At 39.7% G+C, this 16,642-nt stretch overlaps 3 protein-coding genes across 6 annotated transcripts; 2 read left to right on the top strand and 1 right to left on the bottom strand.

The window, feature by feature from the left end:
- The first annotated feature begins 86 nt into the window (after window positions 1–86).
- prelid1a (PRELI domain containing 1a) lies at window positions 87–2,408 on the top strand. The gene is made up of 5 exons (XM_077610372.1): window positions 87–228; window positions 811–1,036; window positions 1,108–1,221; window positions 1,366–1,444; window positions 1,825–2,408. The coding sequence occupies exons 1-5, from the start codon at window positions 137–139 to the stop codon at window positions 1,944–1,946; spliced, it is 633 nt and encodes a 210-aa protein (XP_077466498.1). The 5' UTR covers window positions 87–136; the 3' UTR covers window positions 1,947–2,408.
- Window positions 2,409–2,532: 124 nt separating this feature from the next.
- mxd3 (MAX dimerization protein 3) lies at window positions 2,533–7,319 on the bottom strand. The gene is made up of 6 exons (XM_077610374.1): window positions 7,090–7,319; window positions 5,351–5,450; window positions 5,194–5,223; window positions 4,997–5,111; window positions 4,315–4,480; window positions 2,533–3,623 (listed from the first exon to the last, which is right to left on the bottom strand). Exons 1-6 carry the CDS (start codon window positions 7,157–7,159, stop codon window positions 3,505–3,507), a joined length of 600 nt encoding a protein of 199 aa, XP_077466500.1. The 5' UTR covers window positions 7,160–7,319; the 3' UTR covers window positions 2,533–3,504.
- A 692-nt stretch (window positions 7,320–8,011) lies between these two features.
- Window positions 8,012–16,101, top strand: fam193b (family with sequence similarity 193 member B). Of its 4 annotated transcripts, none has more exons than XM_077609698.1 (10): window positions 8,012–8,377; window positions 9,951–10,211; window positions 11,188–11,374; window positions 11,692–11,910; window positions 12,409–12,820; window positions 13,177–13,339; window positions 13,406–13,639; window positions 14,018–15,047; window positions 15,139–15,214; window positions 15,484–16,101. In XM_077609698.1, the coding sequence occupies exons 1-10, from the start codon at window positions 8,207–8,209 to the stop codon at window positions 15,578–15,580; spliced, it is 2,850 nt and encodes a 949-aa protein (XP_077465824.1). In that variant the 5' UTR covers window positions 8,012–8,206; the 3' UTR covers window positions 15,581–16,101. The 4 variants fall into 4 exon arrangements, with proteins under 4 accessions (XP_077465824.1, XP_077465823.1, XP_077465822.1 ...); XM_077609697.1 differs by lacking the exon at window positions 8,012–8,377 and adding an exon at window positions 8,464–8,482 and having other exon boundaries at window positions 11,188–11,212; window positions 11,692–11,913; XM_077609696.1 differs by lacking the exon at window positions 8,012–8,377 and adding an exon at window positions 8,464–8,482.
- The last annotated feature ends 541 nt before the right edge of the window (window positions 16,102–16,642 follow it).

Here is a 16,642-nt window from a genome sequence, read left to right as displayed (position 1 = left end):
CCGAGATAAAGCATAGGAATTAGATTTGACCAGTCTAATAGTTGCTCTTTTCTGATGTGGAATCAAGTTATAGTTTCTTAATGGCTATTTTACGGGTTTTCTCCTCAGGGTGTTGCTAAACTAATCGGAGGAAACGATGGTCAAGTATTTCTGCTGCGCAGGTTTACTGAAAAGCTCCTGGGACCAAGTTTGCGTTGCTTTCTGGCAACGGTACCCAAATCCCTACAGGTGAGTTAAAAGTCAGGACTTAATTGACTTAATTTGCATTGTATTGAAGTTCAGTCATTACACTTATCATGTTTAATGAGGGTTAAATGACAAACGTATTTATGGTTGTATTACCATAATGATCTCACATGAGCACGCCCTATTAGTGTTTTCGTAGGGGATAATGTGAAACTAGTTAACTGTGTTGTTTATCAAATCATCTGTGGAAATGCAGTGTTTAAAGTATTTAATTTCATGTCATTAAATGACTAGCTTAATATTTACAAACTATGTCAATAAATAAGACCTATCAATTGAGTGGAATAAAACAGTAAACTAAGATACTCTAATTGCCAAGTTCATTTGATTGAAAAAAATCCCACAATTATTTCTCATAAGTTATCTGTAATATCTTTAGCACATGTTAACATTATGTTATAATGTGTAAATAAATGCCAGAATGTAACTTAATTTTAAAAATGTCTTCCCACTAGATTACATTGTATTGTTCGAGTCATCCAGTTGCTGATTATCTTGAATGTTTAGTCCAAATATTCTATTGTAATTATCATTTGGTTGTTTGTGTTTTGTTTGTTTTTCAAGTAACCATGTGCTGACTGAGGACATCATTTTCCGAGAGGTGACTCCCAACAACTGCCTCATTTCCAGACGCCTTTTGACCAAAACTAGGCGCGCTCCACGCTGGATGGAGCGCTATCTTCCAAAGCAGATGGCTAGTTGTGCGTACATCATTGAGGACTCCGTTGTGGACCCTCAGAACAGAACGATGACCACTCTGACGTGGAACATTACTCATGCTCGTCTCATGGTATGATAAACATTTTTAAAGGCTACTTTAAGTAACCTAATGTTGCTCATGCTTTCCTTTTTTGCTACCAGTCTGTAGAAGAGCGGTGCCAATATCGTATTAACCCAGAGAATAGCAGCTGGACTGTGATAGATCGAGAGGCTTGGATTTCATCCAAGGTGTACGGTCTCTCAAGGGCTGTTCAGGTTAGTAGAGCATGACATATTAAGCAACATATAGGGAATAATTGTTTGCATGTGCTTTTTGAATAGTAATTGGCTCTCTAATAACATGGAGCATGCCAGGCTTAAGTGGAGCTGTTATAGTTGAATGTGCTTTCTTCTTTGCAGGAATTTGGTCTTGCAGGGTTTAAGAAGAGTGTTACGAAGACCATGAAGGGATTTGAATATGTGCTGGCCAAAATGCAAGGTATGAACAACATTCAATGCCCTACGTAAACTGCGTGACCGCAATTCATTTTACAGCCATAGTGTTCTTTTATATAGTTGAATAGAATAGAGGAGGCAAATGTTTGGCAGCTGAGAAAACATACATACGCACAGAAACACAACTTAAAAATGTGGTGAGATATCGATCAAATGACAATTGTCTGACAACTTTGCATAATTTTTCTAAAATGTGCAAGGCGTTTTGTAGCTTTAATTTTTTCCATATCCTGAGAAAAGATAGAATTGTTTCGTAAGCTAAACATTTCATAAGGTTGTTTTTTATTTTAAATCATTATTTTACTCAACCGTCCCTATTCTTTGAAATCAGATTTTGCATTGATTCTCGATGTTTTTGTGCAGGTGAAACACCATCGAAGAGTTTGGCAGAAGCGGCAACAGAGCGCGCAAGAGAGACAGCGCTGGCAGCTAAAGAGAAAGCCAAAGACTTAGCCTCACAGGCTCAGAAAAAACAATATGTTTGATGATTTCTTTGCCATGAATTTTGGGGAGACTAGATATTTAACCTTTCTTAGCGCAGCGATGCATTGTGTCGACTGATCTGACTAAATCCCTCTGTGAGGAAGCAAACTACTCATGCGGTGGGTGGACCATGTGACAACCCCAGTCGAGCCTTTTCCAGCTCACTTGTATCTGCGTCATCCATCCTAATCGTGTTCCTTTACCCATCAGCTCCCAGGTGCTGTAATTGTTAGAAAATGTTCCAGTCGCCTTCATACCCATCATGTTTGCTTTTATGGTCAACTTTTCAAATATCAAATTATTGTTGAATGCAAATCAATGTCAGATTTTTACCTCATCTTTGAATTTTTTTTAAGTGATTGTATTAATTTAAACTGAAGACTGAAATGGCTGCCTTGAAGCACTTGACAGAAAAATGAGCACTCAAAAAATTGTGAATAAAAAGGAAAAAATGAAGACTACAATGTGATCAGAAATTTATATCCCTTAGTGAAATACAATTTTGAAGGTAAATGAACATCTTTTTTTTAAACTAGGTGTTTATTTAATGTTGAATAAATAGTTCAATTCTGTAAATATAGAAAATATTTATTCATTAAAAAAACTTACACCATTTAAAAAAAATGCTACATAAGATTACTGGGCGGAGAAATTCTGAATGCATACATAAAATGGCATTAAAATGGTAATAAGGCATTTTGCATATACAAAAGGTGAGGGCAAAACGTGCCTTCGGTTATTAAATATAGAGCAGTATAATACATACTTGTAATGCAGCAAAACCATTACCTAAAGAACTTAATAGTGATCAAGAGCAATGATGGCTGTGCAAGAATTGATGCGTTCCATCCACCACACATCAAAACTCTCACATGTGACGTCATAACAGACTAGTCAGTAGAGTGTGCAAGTACACCAAATGAATTTGAGGCACAGTCATAGAATTGAACAATAATGACTACCATATCATTGCTGTCACCTGCATCTTCACTTTGGATATAATCACAACACTTAAGAGGAAAAAAAACAAGTGCAATGTAAGGATGTTTGTGTGCAACAAAAGAAAACATAAAATGACATGATGAGTATAAACCATAGCAAAGATTAATGTTTAAGTGCAGGTCACTTGTGGCCTTACTGAGATATACTGTAATGCTTAGGAGAATTTTAAAAACAAAAGAAACTAGACTAATTCTAGTTTAAGGCTGAAGTCACTGTAGGCATTAAGTCAATGAAAGTCTCAATCTTCATTTCTTTTTTTGTGGGGGGATTTTACTGTTGTTGTTTTGAACTAAATCCCTTAGCCACTGAATGAATCTTGATGACTTTGAATGCATTTCTTTAACAGATATTCTACCACAGTGTTGTGAAATGCTCTTCAGTGCAAATAGATAGAGCTCATTTAGAATCAACAAACATGATTACTCTTGCAGTGTCACATTCAAATAATGTTGAAAAACTGCCTTTTGTATGAGAAAAAAAGAAGCGGTTGGTTCACCCTTTTCATTTTTGGAATGTTGTCTCCTTTCTTCCCTGCCATCATGATGATGAGATCTGCTGTCATAGCCAAGCTTTGTCCATAGTAGAGTAACAGTGGTCTGCAGCACCGCATGAAACATGCTGCTCTTCAGAGTCCATACAATCAAAGACAATGCTTTCCACATCCACCTCGACGTCCTCTGAAAAAAAACATACAATGCGTGTTGTCAAACAGGATGAAGGGCATTTTAGGTTCATCTCTATACATGATCCATTTCCAATATTGTTAATAACCATTCACTGTGCCTGCTGCAGCACATCAATGTGCTATAAACCCTATTCATAAATCTGAAAGCCCCTTTTTGGGTGTCCCAAAGCTTATGAAAGCCTAACAAGACACACTTATCCATTACTATTCATCTTGCTCTTCTGACATTATTGTACCGTAAATACTAAAATAATCCTCCCATTTAACTTAACTACTCATTTACTCCCCCATTTTATACAAAATTACATTTTTCTCCATCTCTTAAAAGCCTGACCTGCCGATCTTCATTTTTCCCTAATCCGATTTTATCAATAAACAACAAGATGCCTCATAATATTCTAATCAACATTGCCCATATTCTTTTAACTGTACATACAGTATTTATCTTAAAATAATATCCAAGCTAATAAATTATCAATCAATTTGGGTTTTCATTAAATCGGCCAACCATTAATTGAGTATTTGCTTTATTTATGTACTGTTAGATGTTTAGAATCTCAAATATGTGCCCTGGCTCCAAAAATTTGCGGAACATACCTATGAATAATTTTCATTTTCACTGCTTATAGAAGGTAAAATACATACCTAACTGTGGACAAAACCTTGGTGGACTTAAAACTCACCCCTGTCCGAGTCCGATCTCTCTGACGACATGGTGGAACCCTGGCTGTCGTTCCTCATCCTCTCGGCACCTCGCTGCAGCTGCTCCAAACGTACCCGCAGCTCCCTCTGCTGCCAGCGTAGACGATCCTTCAGCTGCTCCGCACGCTCATCCTGCATCTGCAGCTTCTGTGGTGATGCACACGAGGACAATGGAGACAGGACCAAACTTAAAAGGGAAAATTATAAAGACCGACCAAAGTAGGGCTATTAAAAGTCTCATTTTTGTCTATAAAATATACAATCATTCGGTACATGAGCCTATTGTGCCTTTGCAGAATTGTTCACGATCCCTTTTAATCAGAACGTCGGAACTACTGCCGGTATTATTTTAGAAAAGATAGCATCCTAAAACACACATGCATATGGTTAAATTGCAAGTCTACTACATACAAAAGGTGTTTCTCATTTGACCTTGGCTGAAGACATACAACAAATGTAGAGATTTATACTATACGTATAATAACCGCCAGTTGGAAAGTTGCTATAAATGAAATGTGTCAAATGTACTGCAGAAGAAGCAGTTATTACTTATTACTATTCTTACATAAGTGTAGCATTTATACAATTTGTTTTATAGTAACTAAAATATATTTTAAGTTGCACGTACGGTTCAAGGTTGTATAATTATTACTATTTTCTTACCTTGATGTGCAACTGGGCTCGCCTGAGCAAGTTGAGAGTGGTGTTCCTCATCGAGTCTGATGATAGAGGAACTTGCTTTTTGAGCTGCTCCAGGCACTGCCTTAGTTGTGCTCGCCTGCAAAGCACCGCAGAAGTTTGTACAACCGCACGCCATCCAAATTGGGTCAATTATTTCCAAACAATATCACATTACTCACCTGTTTTTCTCCAGCTCGTTGTGCACGGATCTGCATTATTGATATGAAAGGCAGGTTAGTTAAAACAAATATGATAATAACTCCCACACATAGATTTGAACAAGCACACCACACCCTCCTGTCAGCTGTGAGTGTTATGCGGTTATTTCATTCGTACCTATTTCCACCAGGAGCTATTTTTTTGCTCTTTTGTCTGCTTCTCTTATCGGACAGAGTCGGGCCGGGAAGAAGTAGTGAGGCATAGCCATGTTCCGCCTCTGGAAAACACATCACAAATATGTCAAAATGACTACTCCATCCATGTTTTGTTAGTGCCGTGACTGTGCTGGAGGTAAATGAGCTAAACGCGGCGGATTACTGACATCCTGTACAGTCGCCAGTCAATTCCAGGGCAAATTTAATCAGTTCTACACCAGCCTGAAGAGCTTTTTTTGGACTGCCATCTGATTGCTAAACAGCTTGCAGGCTCAAAGTTGTAGTCTACACATGTCGTTTTTGTGTGTGTTGATACTACCGTGAACTGAAGTTGCACAATAAAATGCACAATTTAATATGGCAAGAGTTGTACAGCTGCCAAAGACGTTAGCTAAAGAAATGTGCTGCTTTTTTGTCATTGTTATGCTTTCTTTTTATTTCAAATTTTTCAATGTTTTTGATGGAAAAATGTGTTTTTTCTGCACATGTTTTGGACTGGTTGCACATTTATTTTTCATTACAAACAAGCATAAAAACATGAATGAATGTTTTTAATGGGAAATATAGCACTCTTATTTATGTTCTTACCGTTTGTAAACTTTGTTTCTCTCATGCTCTCTTTTTTTTTTTACATTGTTAATTTATTGAAATAAGAAAAAGGGGGAAAAGTAAATTCTCTAAAACTTCTGAATTAATTTAAAATTTTTAAAAAAATATCTTAGATAAAATATAACTACTCACTCTTTATTTCTTTGAAATATATTTTTAAAATTCAAGGCAAAAAGGGGAATTCTTAACAATATTATTCTCTATTAATGTTATTTTACGTTATATTTACAACAACTTTAGACTGTTATTGGGGGGCCATAACCACAGCTTATTTCTGTTTTTATTCCTTATTATTCGATGTTATTAACTTGTGATTGTTTTAATTCAATAATTATATTATAATTATCAATGTTTAATTCAGATACGCTATGTGGACTTTGTTTTGAGTAAAGGGTTAAATGAGGAAGCAAGTGCTACGCCTACGTGCGTGAGAACACGCAAACTCAACTCGGAAAGATATTCAAACCTCGTACCTCAAAACAATATGTAGTCGCCACTAAGTCAACATTCAAACTTAATCTTCATTCCTAACATAAGTTTGATATTCATTTTATATTTGTGATAACACAGCTTGCGTTAAAAGAAGCGTATACCATCTCGAACAAAAAGACAAAGCGCCGAGTCTGTCATCTGCATCAGCTGAGTTTGATTTTGGCGCCATCACCCGCCTTAAAATGTCCACTGTTGTTGTAAAGGCTAATGTCTGTAGCCTCGCGTGAATAAAATATCCGGAAATGCGCTAAAGTTCTGCCACTGAATTAAAGTGCAAACTCAAAACCTTTAGTTTAAAATGTTTATTCGCCGCCAGAAAGGCGAAAAGGGGCTCGGCTTTGAATTGGAACTGGACCAGATTGGCGCCTTGGAGTACAATGATGGGAGCAATATGTAGGTCACTCAAGCCAAATTAAGAGCTCGTCCAAAATAGCAGCTCATGCATATCAATCATTTAGCATGTTATTTCTCTTCGGTTTGCCATTTTGTAAACTTTGCCAACAATGTTTGCATTCGCTTCATTGTGCGTTTTGTGGTTCTGACAATAAACAACTTTGCCGCCTACAGACTGACGTTTGTTGTGAATAAATAGTCACTGACCTCGCTCTCTCCTCTCCAGGAATTCCGCAGCTCGAAGAAGCACCTGGATGTTGCAAATGGACCCTTCCATTTTGTTATTAAATTTGTTTTGTTCAAAAGAACAAGCTAAAATAAAAGATTTAGTAGCCTGAAGTGGGTGGAGCAGTTTGTGCGTGACTGCCTGTGCAAGTGTGCAACGTCTTCAAACCACTCATGAGCCCCAACACTGGTGCTGCCTTCAATGTCAGGAATAAAGTCAGACATCTCAGAACTAAGTAAAAACTCAGTTATTCTTTCACACACGTAAATAGATACATATACATATGTAGCCTCTAGCCTGAATCATATACACGTTAATACTTTTTATGAATCTTACAAATGTGTCAAAATTATGTGATTTGAGCGTCTTGATTTTTTTTTTAGCTTTCTGCTTCAAGATGGCAGGCAGTGGTTAACGCCGCCGCCTCGCATCTAGCTTTCTTTATTTGTGACATCTATGGTGGCACTACACACCACTCCCCTTTTGTTTTGTTTTTATCAGTCATCCAAAAGGGCATTGTTTATGTAGTATTTTTTATTTGTTTTTACAAAACACTTGAAACGTTCACATTGTTACGAATTCAAAGGAAGCGGGCGCTTCAGCTCAAACCTAAATGCATTGCTCAAAATTCTTACATTTGAGTTTGATTTATTTACTAAAGGAACAATACATATTAATGAATTAAATTAAAAGTAATACATATTTACAAATTAATTTGCAAAATGTGGTAGTGTATTAAAACATACGGAACAAAAACATATTGTTCTAGTTGTATATTGTATCATCTACAAATATTTCATCGGTATTTGCTGTAATGTCAGGAAAACATTGCCCTTACTAAATATGGCGGCGCTTGCTTCAATTCCCGCGTTGTCATTTAATTCTATTTCCACTTACAAGTCGAAGCCGATCTGCCAGTAGTATCCGTAACCTCTGAACTCCCGAGTGTGCCAGACCAGTCCTCCGCCATATTGACTGTTGTCTTGACTGGAGGAGAGAGACAGAACATTTTGTGGTCCGAGACTAACCGAAAGTGTGCTCTTGGAATCACCGAAACTGGTGCAAACTTAGCCAAAGCGTATCGCGGACTCCATCGAAATGGCAAGAAAGAAAAGCAAGCAGCAAGGCGTCGCTCAGAAGGAGCTCGTACCTGGACAGCAGACCGTACCGAAGAACACAGTCCCTCCCGGCGATGCAACTGGCGGCGGCGGCGGCGGAGGCGAAGATGCTGCTGTGGTGGATAGGCTGAGCACCACCAGGGCGAACCAGGCAATCTTCTTACTCATTTAACAATTTCACCTGTAGCTGCCCCCTCCTCGATCGCCCACCATAATGCGTGGTTCATGGGAACAGTACAAATATAGAATCTAAATGGTATGCATATTATCAAAGCGTATGCATTCAGGCAATAATAGTACTAGATGGGAACGTTAGAGCCCGAATTCCAGCAACCGTGTGTCAAGTAGCTCCAAAAATATGTGTGCTCCACTGTTTACGCTGCTCATCTGCTTTGGCACCGTGGCCGTGGAAATGCCTATCGTGTGGCGGACAGGTGACATTGTGATCCAGACAGGTCGTCGCGTTTGCAACGCTAAAGACATACAACAACAGTTGAACCGCCGCAGCTAAGCTCTGCCACAAAGCTAGCGGTGCTATCGGCTAGTAGCCAAACGTGCTTACTACCTCCACTTTGAACACACAGGAAACGGCGGCTAACCAAGCTACCAGCTAAAGTATAACGGGGTTTTAACAGTGTATCTACTACTCGATTTTTTTTGTGCACACCAATGACACCCTGAAATGCACGGGGGCTCAAATGTAGAACAAATCCAAAGTTGATGGAAAACAAGAAAGAATGATGGCTAGACATCTGTCACTTTAACTAAGACCCCTGCATTTGATTGCTTGTTGATGAGTAATTACACTTTCAATAGGCACTTGAAGACAAAATAGAAGTGATGTTTTGCACAATGTTTTCTTTGTATTCCACAAGGCTCACAGAAGCAGTGATTGCCCTTTTATTTCATTCAAACATTTCAAATAGAAATGAAGTGACTTGGAAAAATATGAAACATTATTTGACCCATTTGACATTGATGTAGGTAGCGCTTTGATTTTTGTGGTCCAAATTGGGATCTATTACAGTGGATTCAAAATGCATACCTGTCAATCTTGGCCAATTGCTCCCTTTATTAATGATTGCTATAAAAAAGTACAAATGCATCTTGGCATCTAGTATTTACTCACATAGGGCACAGTTAAAAGTCTAAAATTTTCTCCAAAGTAGACGGGGTGCCCAATCAGTATGCACTAAATTCAAGATTCTGTAGATATCGCTCGCTGTATGATGCTGACAGATTGACTGTCTCGGTATATTGCGTGCTGACGGTAAAAAGGCAGACGTGTGAAATGGGTTTGCGCGTACGCAAAAAAAGCGGTTCAGAAAATGAGATGAGATATCATACATAAAGCATGACTATTAGCAGTCGACGATGACGTTTTCGTCTGCTACCAGTGACCGAGATGATCCAGATTAGAGCCAAAATGGGTAAAACGAGATCGGTTTGACAAAAAAGTACTTAAAAAAATCCCGTACAGAAGTTGTTATAAGGCGTACACAATTTGAAGTCATCAAAAAATGTATGAAATACGGAAAAAACGTAAATGTTGACCGGTATGGGAATGTTTTATACCCCTATCAGTAAGTTATTATTTTCTTTTAAAGCAAATATATTATGTGCATAAATAATGAATGGCTGAGGAAACTCATTAAGTTATTTCACATATTTGTAGTGTTGTTACTTGTAATAATTCAGGTTCATATTCTTTTTTTTGTTTTTAGCCGATGTACAGCTGCTGCCTCCTGTGCCACCGTGAATTCAAGGACTGGGGGGCAAACTGTGTGAACGGGCTGACCGGGGGACACGGCACCAAACTGGCGGACACTGTGCCTGCACTCTCCCTCTCTTCCTTATTGGGGAATGCGCCAGCGCGTAAGTTGGCTGAGTCCCTGCTCGGAGAGGTGCCGCTGTGGATTTGTCAGAGCTGCTGCAAGAGTGTGGAGGAGGAGGAAAGACGGAGCGCGCAGGAGCAGACAACAGGGGTAAATAGAAGTAAAGCGAACTAGTTCATTTGTCTCAAGCCCTTTTTTTGCCTTGATTTCGCTGAAATTTTAATGAAGCTATATTGTCTAATCTTTACTAAGATTGTTGATCTTGCTTGTGTGTTAAGCTACTGACAACACAAAGCTAGAACCAAACAATATCAGTTTTGTGACACCCGCTGACTTCCAATGTCTATGCAATTTAAATGATTTCGAAATGCTATTCATATTTGATTGTATTTTCACCTAAAGCTGTGAGGGGAAAAAATATGTTGAAAGGGAGCTTCAGCTAAGCCGCATTTTCGAGGGAACTCGCAAAAAAAATGGGGACTTATGTTGTAGATATTCCTTCAGTACTGTGTTAAGAAAGACAAACATTTAGTTTCAAATAGAAATTTGTAATCAAAAACCCTCCATGTGTCAGATGTTTACTCCGGAATGCTTTGTAAACAAAAAAACCCGAGAAGCCAAGACAGTCGCATTAACAAGTTGTAAAACTGTCTCACAATTTTCTTCTCCCCTTTTAGAACTCTCTAAGCTGAATTCTTAATACATTTTTGAGGTTCTCCATAATATACTGAGGTCAATGATGATGGTTAAACCTCTAAAATTTTACAAATATAGAGACAATTCTTCCCCTGAAAAGTTGTTCAGCCATTGAATTCCAATTTCTACTTCTTTCCTGGTTCTGTAGTAAATTTCTTGCCCACCTACTACCTCACTGTCTGCAATGTTTGAAGTGTTTGACGTTTTATTGTGGATGTCAAGCTTGCCTTCGGCATTAACAAATGCTAAAAATAGTTCAATGGATTTACTGCATCATTCTACTGTCGTGATAAAAAAAAGAAGCATTTATTTGCCTCGATTATGGAGTGAACTCACAGTGCTTTTAGTCCGCACAATTTGAGAACATTTTTGATTTTATTGCACCACCCACTTGCCTATTTATAATGGTATCTGTGTTTTCTTATTGCAGGTACCATTGTCACACTCTTCCTCTTGTAAGTTCCAGGGCTGTGGGAATGGTTACCCAGAGCAAAGTACTGTGGATTGGGACCCGAGTTCCTTCCTGTCAGCCCACAAACTGTCTGGGCTATGGAACTCAGCTCACACCAACGGAGGGGAACACTGCAGCCACAATGCCTCCTTACACATACAACAAGGTCTTAGTCTTGTTTAATGACATTGAACATGACCAAATATACCAACATAACAAACCATAAACCAAATCACAATCCTCAGGTTCATGCAGTTCAATTAGCTGCTGTGTCCTAATTCTTAATATTTATATATTACATATATATCTGATTGCGAGTCACCACTTTTATAGGCCCATCAAACATACATATCAAGTGGGGGAAAAACTACACTCCATGTCGTCTCCATTGATTGAATCTATTGATATAGTATTTTTTCTGTGTTTTTCTCCCATTATTGACATCATTACCACTCTTTTATGTCTTGCCCTTTCCACACGCAGGTATTACAGCAGGATCAGCCTGTCAGGAGAAGAGAGGACTTCACGAAGCACCCGGGAAATCTGCTAAAAACTCTGTAGCCAAAGTGTGCCCCTACAGTCACCCGCTCACCCAGAATTCCAGTAGCTCGACTGTTGGGACCCCCCTCTCTACCTCAAATGACCTGTGCAAGACCACTCCAAAGCATTTCAAGAATGTGTGTCGTCGACCAACGCCACCAGGTGGCAAGTATTTTTTTTTCAATTGTAAAGACCATGGGTGGGAAAACCGGTCCTAAAGGGTCACGGTGGGTGCAGGTTTTGTTCCAGTACAGATATTTTAACCAATGAGGTTTCTGCAGAAAAAAAGAAGCCCCTGACTACAACATGCTGATTGCACTTGTAGATCACCAGATTGGTGAAAAGGTGTCTTCTTGACGGGTTGGAACGAAAACCCACACCCACTCCTGCCCTTTGTGGAATAGTTTTCCCACCCCTGGTATAGACCAATTATGCCATTAGACCCAGCATCATCTTTTGTGGCCCCCATAAGTAAATTACTTAACTAATACTCTTTTTGTACCCTTTTTAAATTCAGAAATATTAAAAATATATATTCAATTCATTAGAAGAATTAAAATTAGAATATATGTGTGCGACAAATATCTGTTTGACATCCCAAATGATTCCTCTAAAATATTATTCTGTGGTTTTCCTGTAAATGTGACATGATTCTTCCAGGTGAAGCCTTCCACACCAGTGACCATCATCAACACACAGACTTATCGGTACCCCCCAATAGTCCCACGGGCCTATCTTCCCAGCATCCCTCCCTACTGCCGCCCAGGTCCAATTTGGGACAACCCAACCACGTAACTTCTTCATCTTCCGCTGCTGTCGCAGGCCACACTCCTTTCTCCCCTCTGGTACCTAACCTCCATGGGTCCTCAGCAAAAAGGGCTTCTCCTAGTCCGGAGAGTCAGACATTAGTTCATAATTCCAGTCCTTGCAAAAATCCCCACATTCCTGCTGTGAACACACAACACAACAAATCGGGAACCTTGGTGGCAGGCTGTAACCACCCTTGTAACGGACACAGCACGGGAACTGTGGCCTCTGCAAATGTAGGAAACTTGCCAACTGGTGCCTGCAGGTCAGTAAAAAAAATTAAAGTCTATATACATGAAAAAATACAAATATATACGTCTGTATCGGGAACTGCGGGCTGTATTAAAAATAAATTGATGCCTTTTCACATTGAAAGTTTGTACAAATATTACAAGATCAGCACGAATTTCTATACATTAAATAAGGTATTTACACTACCTAGCAACATATTTTCCAAAATTAACCCAGCGTGTTCCAACACACACACACACACACACAAAACAAGAACAAAAAACTCAAAAAAGGTCACGTTTAAGGGCGATAGTGTACCATCACACATTTGATTCGGGACTACAATCATCTCTGAAAATGTTCTTTTTGTATTCATTCATTTTTCTGCAGGGACCAGGCATGTAAGGGGCACAAGTGGACAACGCATGAGATAGAGGAAGCGGAAGATGAAGACAGTAGCTCTGAGAGGAGCTCCTGCGCGTCCTCGTCCACAAACCAGAAGGATGGAAAGTACTGCGACTGCTGTTATTGCGAGTTCTTCGGACACAATGCGGTACGACCTGTTTTTGCCACCCTCAAATAGTGAAAAGCTCATTCTGAAACAATCCATGCCTTACAGCCACCAGCCGCTCCAACGAGTCGAAATTATGCTGAGATCCGAGAGAAGCTCAGGTCACGACTCACCAGACGCAAGGAGGAGCTGCCTCAGCGCCAGGACTCGGAACTGACGGTGTCTGGTGCCATTGACAACCGGGATGTGGATGAATTGCTAGATTTCATCAACAGTTCTGAGCCCAAACCCATTAACAGCGCTAAAGCGGCCAAACGGGCTCGGCACAAACAAAAGAAGAAGGTATGCTATCGGTAAAATTTTATATTTCATTCTTTTTTAATGTGGATTATGGCCAGGTCGGTCCACCTGTGTGGAGTTTGCATGTTCTCCCCGGGCCTGCGTGGGTTTTCTCCAGGTACTCCGGTTTCCTCCCACATTCCAAAGACATGCATGGTTGGCTGATTGGACACTCTAAATTGCCTCTAGGTATGAGCGTGAGCATGAATAGTTGTTCGTCTCCTTGTGCCCTGTGATTGGCTAGTGGGGATAAAGTGGTTCAGAAAATGAGATGAGACAGTTTAAATACAGCATTATAAATAAGAAATATTTAATTTAATTAACTTAATAGTTGAAGATCAATGTTCTGAATTATTGATGAGTTTCTCATGTCAATTACAGGAAAAAGCTCAACAGAGCAACGCGACTACTGCAGCCAGTGATCCCCTATCTAATCCATCAGAGTGCATAGATGAGCCCATGCCCGACACTGCTGAAGCCTCACGGTTATTGGATTGGCCCCAGCTGGAACTTGAGCGGGTCAACAGTTTTCTCACCAGTCGACTGGAAGAGATCAAAAACACCATCAAAGACTCCATTCGGGCTTCGTTTAGCATGTACGACCTCAATCTGGACGTGAATGACTTCCCTAAAAAGGCAGCCACGCTGGAGGGCAACCATTTGCTGTCCCATCTGAACGGCTCCTCTGATTTGCAGCAGATCGACCTCGACCTGGCCCCTCTTTCGTTGGGAACCTTTAAGAACCATTTGGACCTAGTTAATGGATGGGAGGACACAAACACCCCGAATACCACAACTACCACAGCCACAGTCACTGCACTCTCGGGCGGGTCCAAGGATATCCAGCGCTTGAACACTACACCCAGCCTTTCCAAGCTCATTAGAGTCCGCTCCCCTGAAAAATGCACTTCCTCCGGATCTGACTATTCAGCACTGACACCGGCCCAAGTTACGGCTAAATCAAAGGAGGATATCGCAGATCCTAGGAACAGCACAGTCGGGAATGGCGGTACAAAGACAAAGAAGAGTAAAAAGCAACAGCTCAAACAGGAGCCGTCGTTTACAGAGCACAACAACAAAGTCTCAGAGTCAAAAGTGGCCGAAATGATTTGTAATGGTTCAAAAGTTGCACTTAAACAGCTTAGTCAAGCAACGGACAACCAGAGAAATGGCTTGAAAAAAGCAGAGGAGAGCAGATCATCCAGATTTTCAGCAGCTAATGGAGCTAACATTGCCCCCTCGAATACCCACAAGGGTAAAGGTGACATCGAGATGCGTGCGGTCAGATGTGAACGGGATTTCGATCGCAAGTCTCATCCGGCCGTCCTGGCAAACGGACAGCATCAGCCGCAATCTAAGGGGAAGAATAAGAAGAACAAAAGCAAGGGTGAAAAACCTACTGGTGCTATTGGTGCGGGAAAGTCTTGACATTTTGTTTGTTCATTTGGATATCTCCTCGGATTATTTAACATTTCAATCTTTTGATTTATTTCTCCTTGTAGATGATGTCTTTCTTCCGAAAGATGTGGATCCTAAGGAAATGGATGAAACTGATAGAGAAGTCGAATACTTTAAAAGGTAAGTGGAGAAAAGAAAAGTAGCAAATCCAAATGGTTGAAGCATGAAGGCTAACCGCAATTGGAAGACCAATTTGTTTCAACTTTAAAGTGTCCATTGATATTTGTTCCTTAGGTAAATATGATTAATTGTGCTTTTGATTTTGGTCCACAACACTTTTAATGGAACGTTTGGACAATTTAAGCAAAAACTCTTGAGGAAGTTTAGATTATCTGTACAGACACGAGTGCCATTGAAAAAAAATGCTTCAATGTCTGTCATCTCTTTAGGTTCTGTCTTGATTCCGCAAAACAGACCCGCCGGAAGGTCGCGGTGAACTGGTCCAACTTCAGCCTCAAAAAAGTCCACTCCAATGGAGCTCAATAAATGACAACAGCCAGGAGGTGAAAATTCACATCATAAACTCTGACAGTAGAGCTGTGCTCGCTGGGCCTGAGGCAAACTCTCATTCCGTTTTCTTCTTGAGTAGAGGGATTTTATTCACAATATTGCCCACGTTCAAAAGACTGACATTGAACCCGTGGCTTGTCAGCCAGGGATCAATATCCAGGCCAGCTCTACCGTTTTTTTGGCAATGTTCACAAAGTGTTCAAGTTCAAAATGGGAAACTATTGTGTTTGTCCACTTTATCAATGTGCTGACATATGTAGTATGTAAACCTTACATTCAATAAATGTTTTTTTAATCAGAAATCTGACACTTTTAACTGAGTTAATGCAGTTAAAAAGGTTAGCAATGTGCTCCAGTCAAACATTTTCATTTTAAAAATGTCACTGTTTAAAAAAGCAACCAACATGTGGCTACTGAATTTTTATACTATAAAAGTGTATGTTAAGCAAGGCACTCATTGTATAATAATAATAATAATAATGCAATGTGTTGTTGTATTTATTTGCTGACAATGAAAATTTCCGTTTTGCATTTAAAACCCCACTTAATTCACTATGAAGCTTGTATATATTAAGTGCTTATTTTGGTCCTTATGAGCTGCTGGCATGCAATGCATTGCGTGTGAGTGAAACTATTTGACCATATATTGGGACAAGTTTTTACTTTTTGTCAATGGAATTCACAGGTTTGATGATGTTTTTAGAAAAGTATTCACACCTCGAAATAGAGCTAAATTTCTATAGCCAGGTATTATCTGATGACTATAACTGCAAAAGATAAATTCACAAATTGTCCAATTTTTCGCCCTTGCAGAATCATTGTTTTGCATTAATAGAATGTTGTGAATGGAAGCCCAGTGGATGAGTAGTTCGTGTGTCGGCCTCGCAGGTCTGGGGTCCTGGGTTCAAATCCAGGTCGGTCCACCTGTGTGGAGTTTGCATGTTCTCCCTTGGGCCTGCATGGGTTTCCTCTGGGTACTCTGGTTTTTTTCCCACATTCCAAAAACATGTATGGTAGTCTGCTTGTGCCCTGCGATTG

The sequence above is a fragment of the Stigmatopora argus genome, chromosome 9, assembly GCF_051989625.1.
Source record: "Stigmatopora argus isolate UIUO_Sarg chromosome 9, RoL_Sarg_1.0, whole genome shotgun sequence".
In the NCBI taxonomy this organism is placed as follows: domain Eukaryota; kingdom Metazoa; phylum Chordata; class Actinopteri; order Syngnathiformes; family Syngnathidae; genus Stigmatopora; species Stigmatopora argus.
This window is presented reverse-complemented; position numbering and strand designations above follow the sequence as displayed.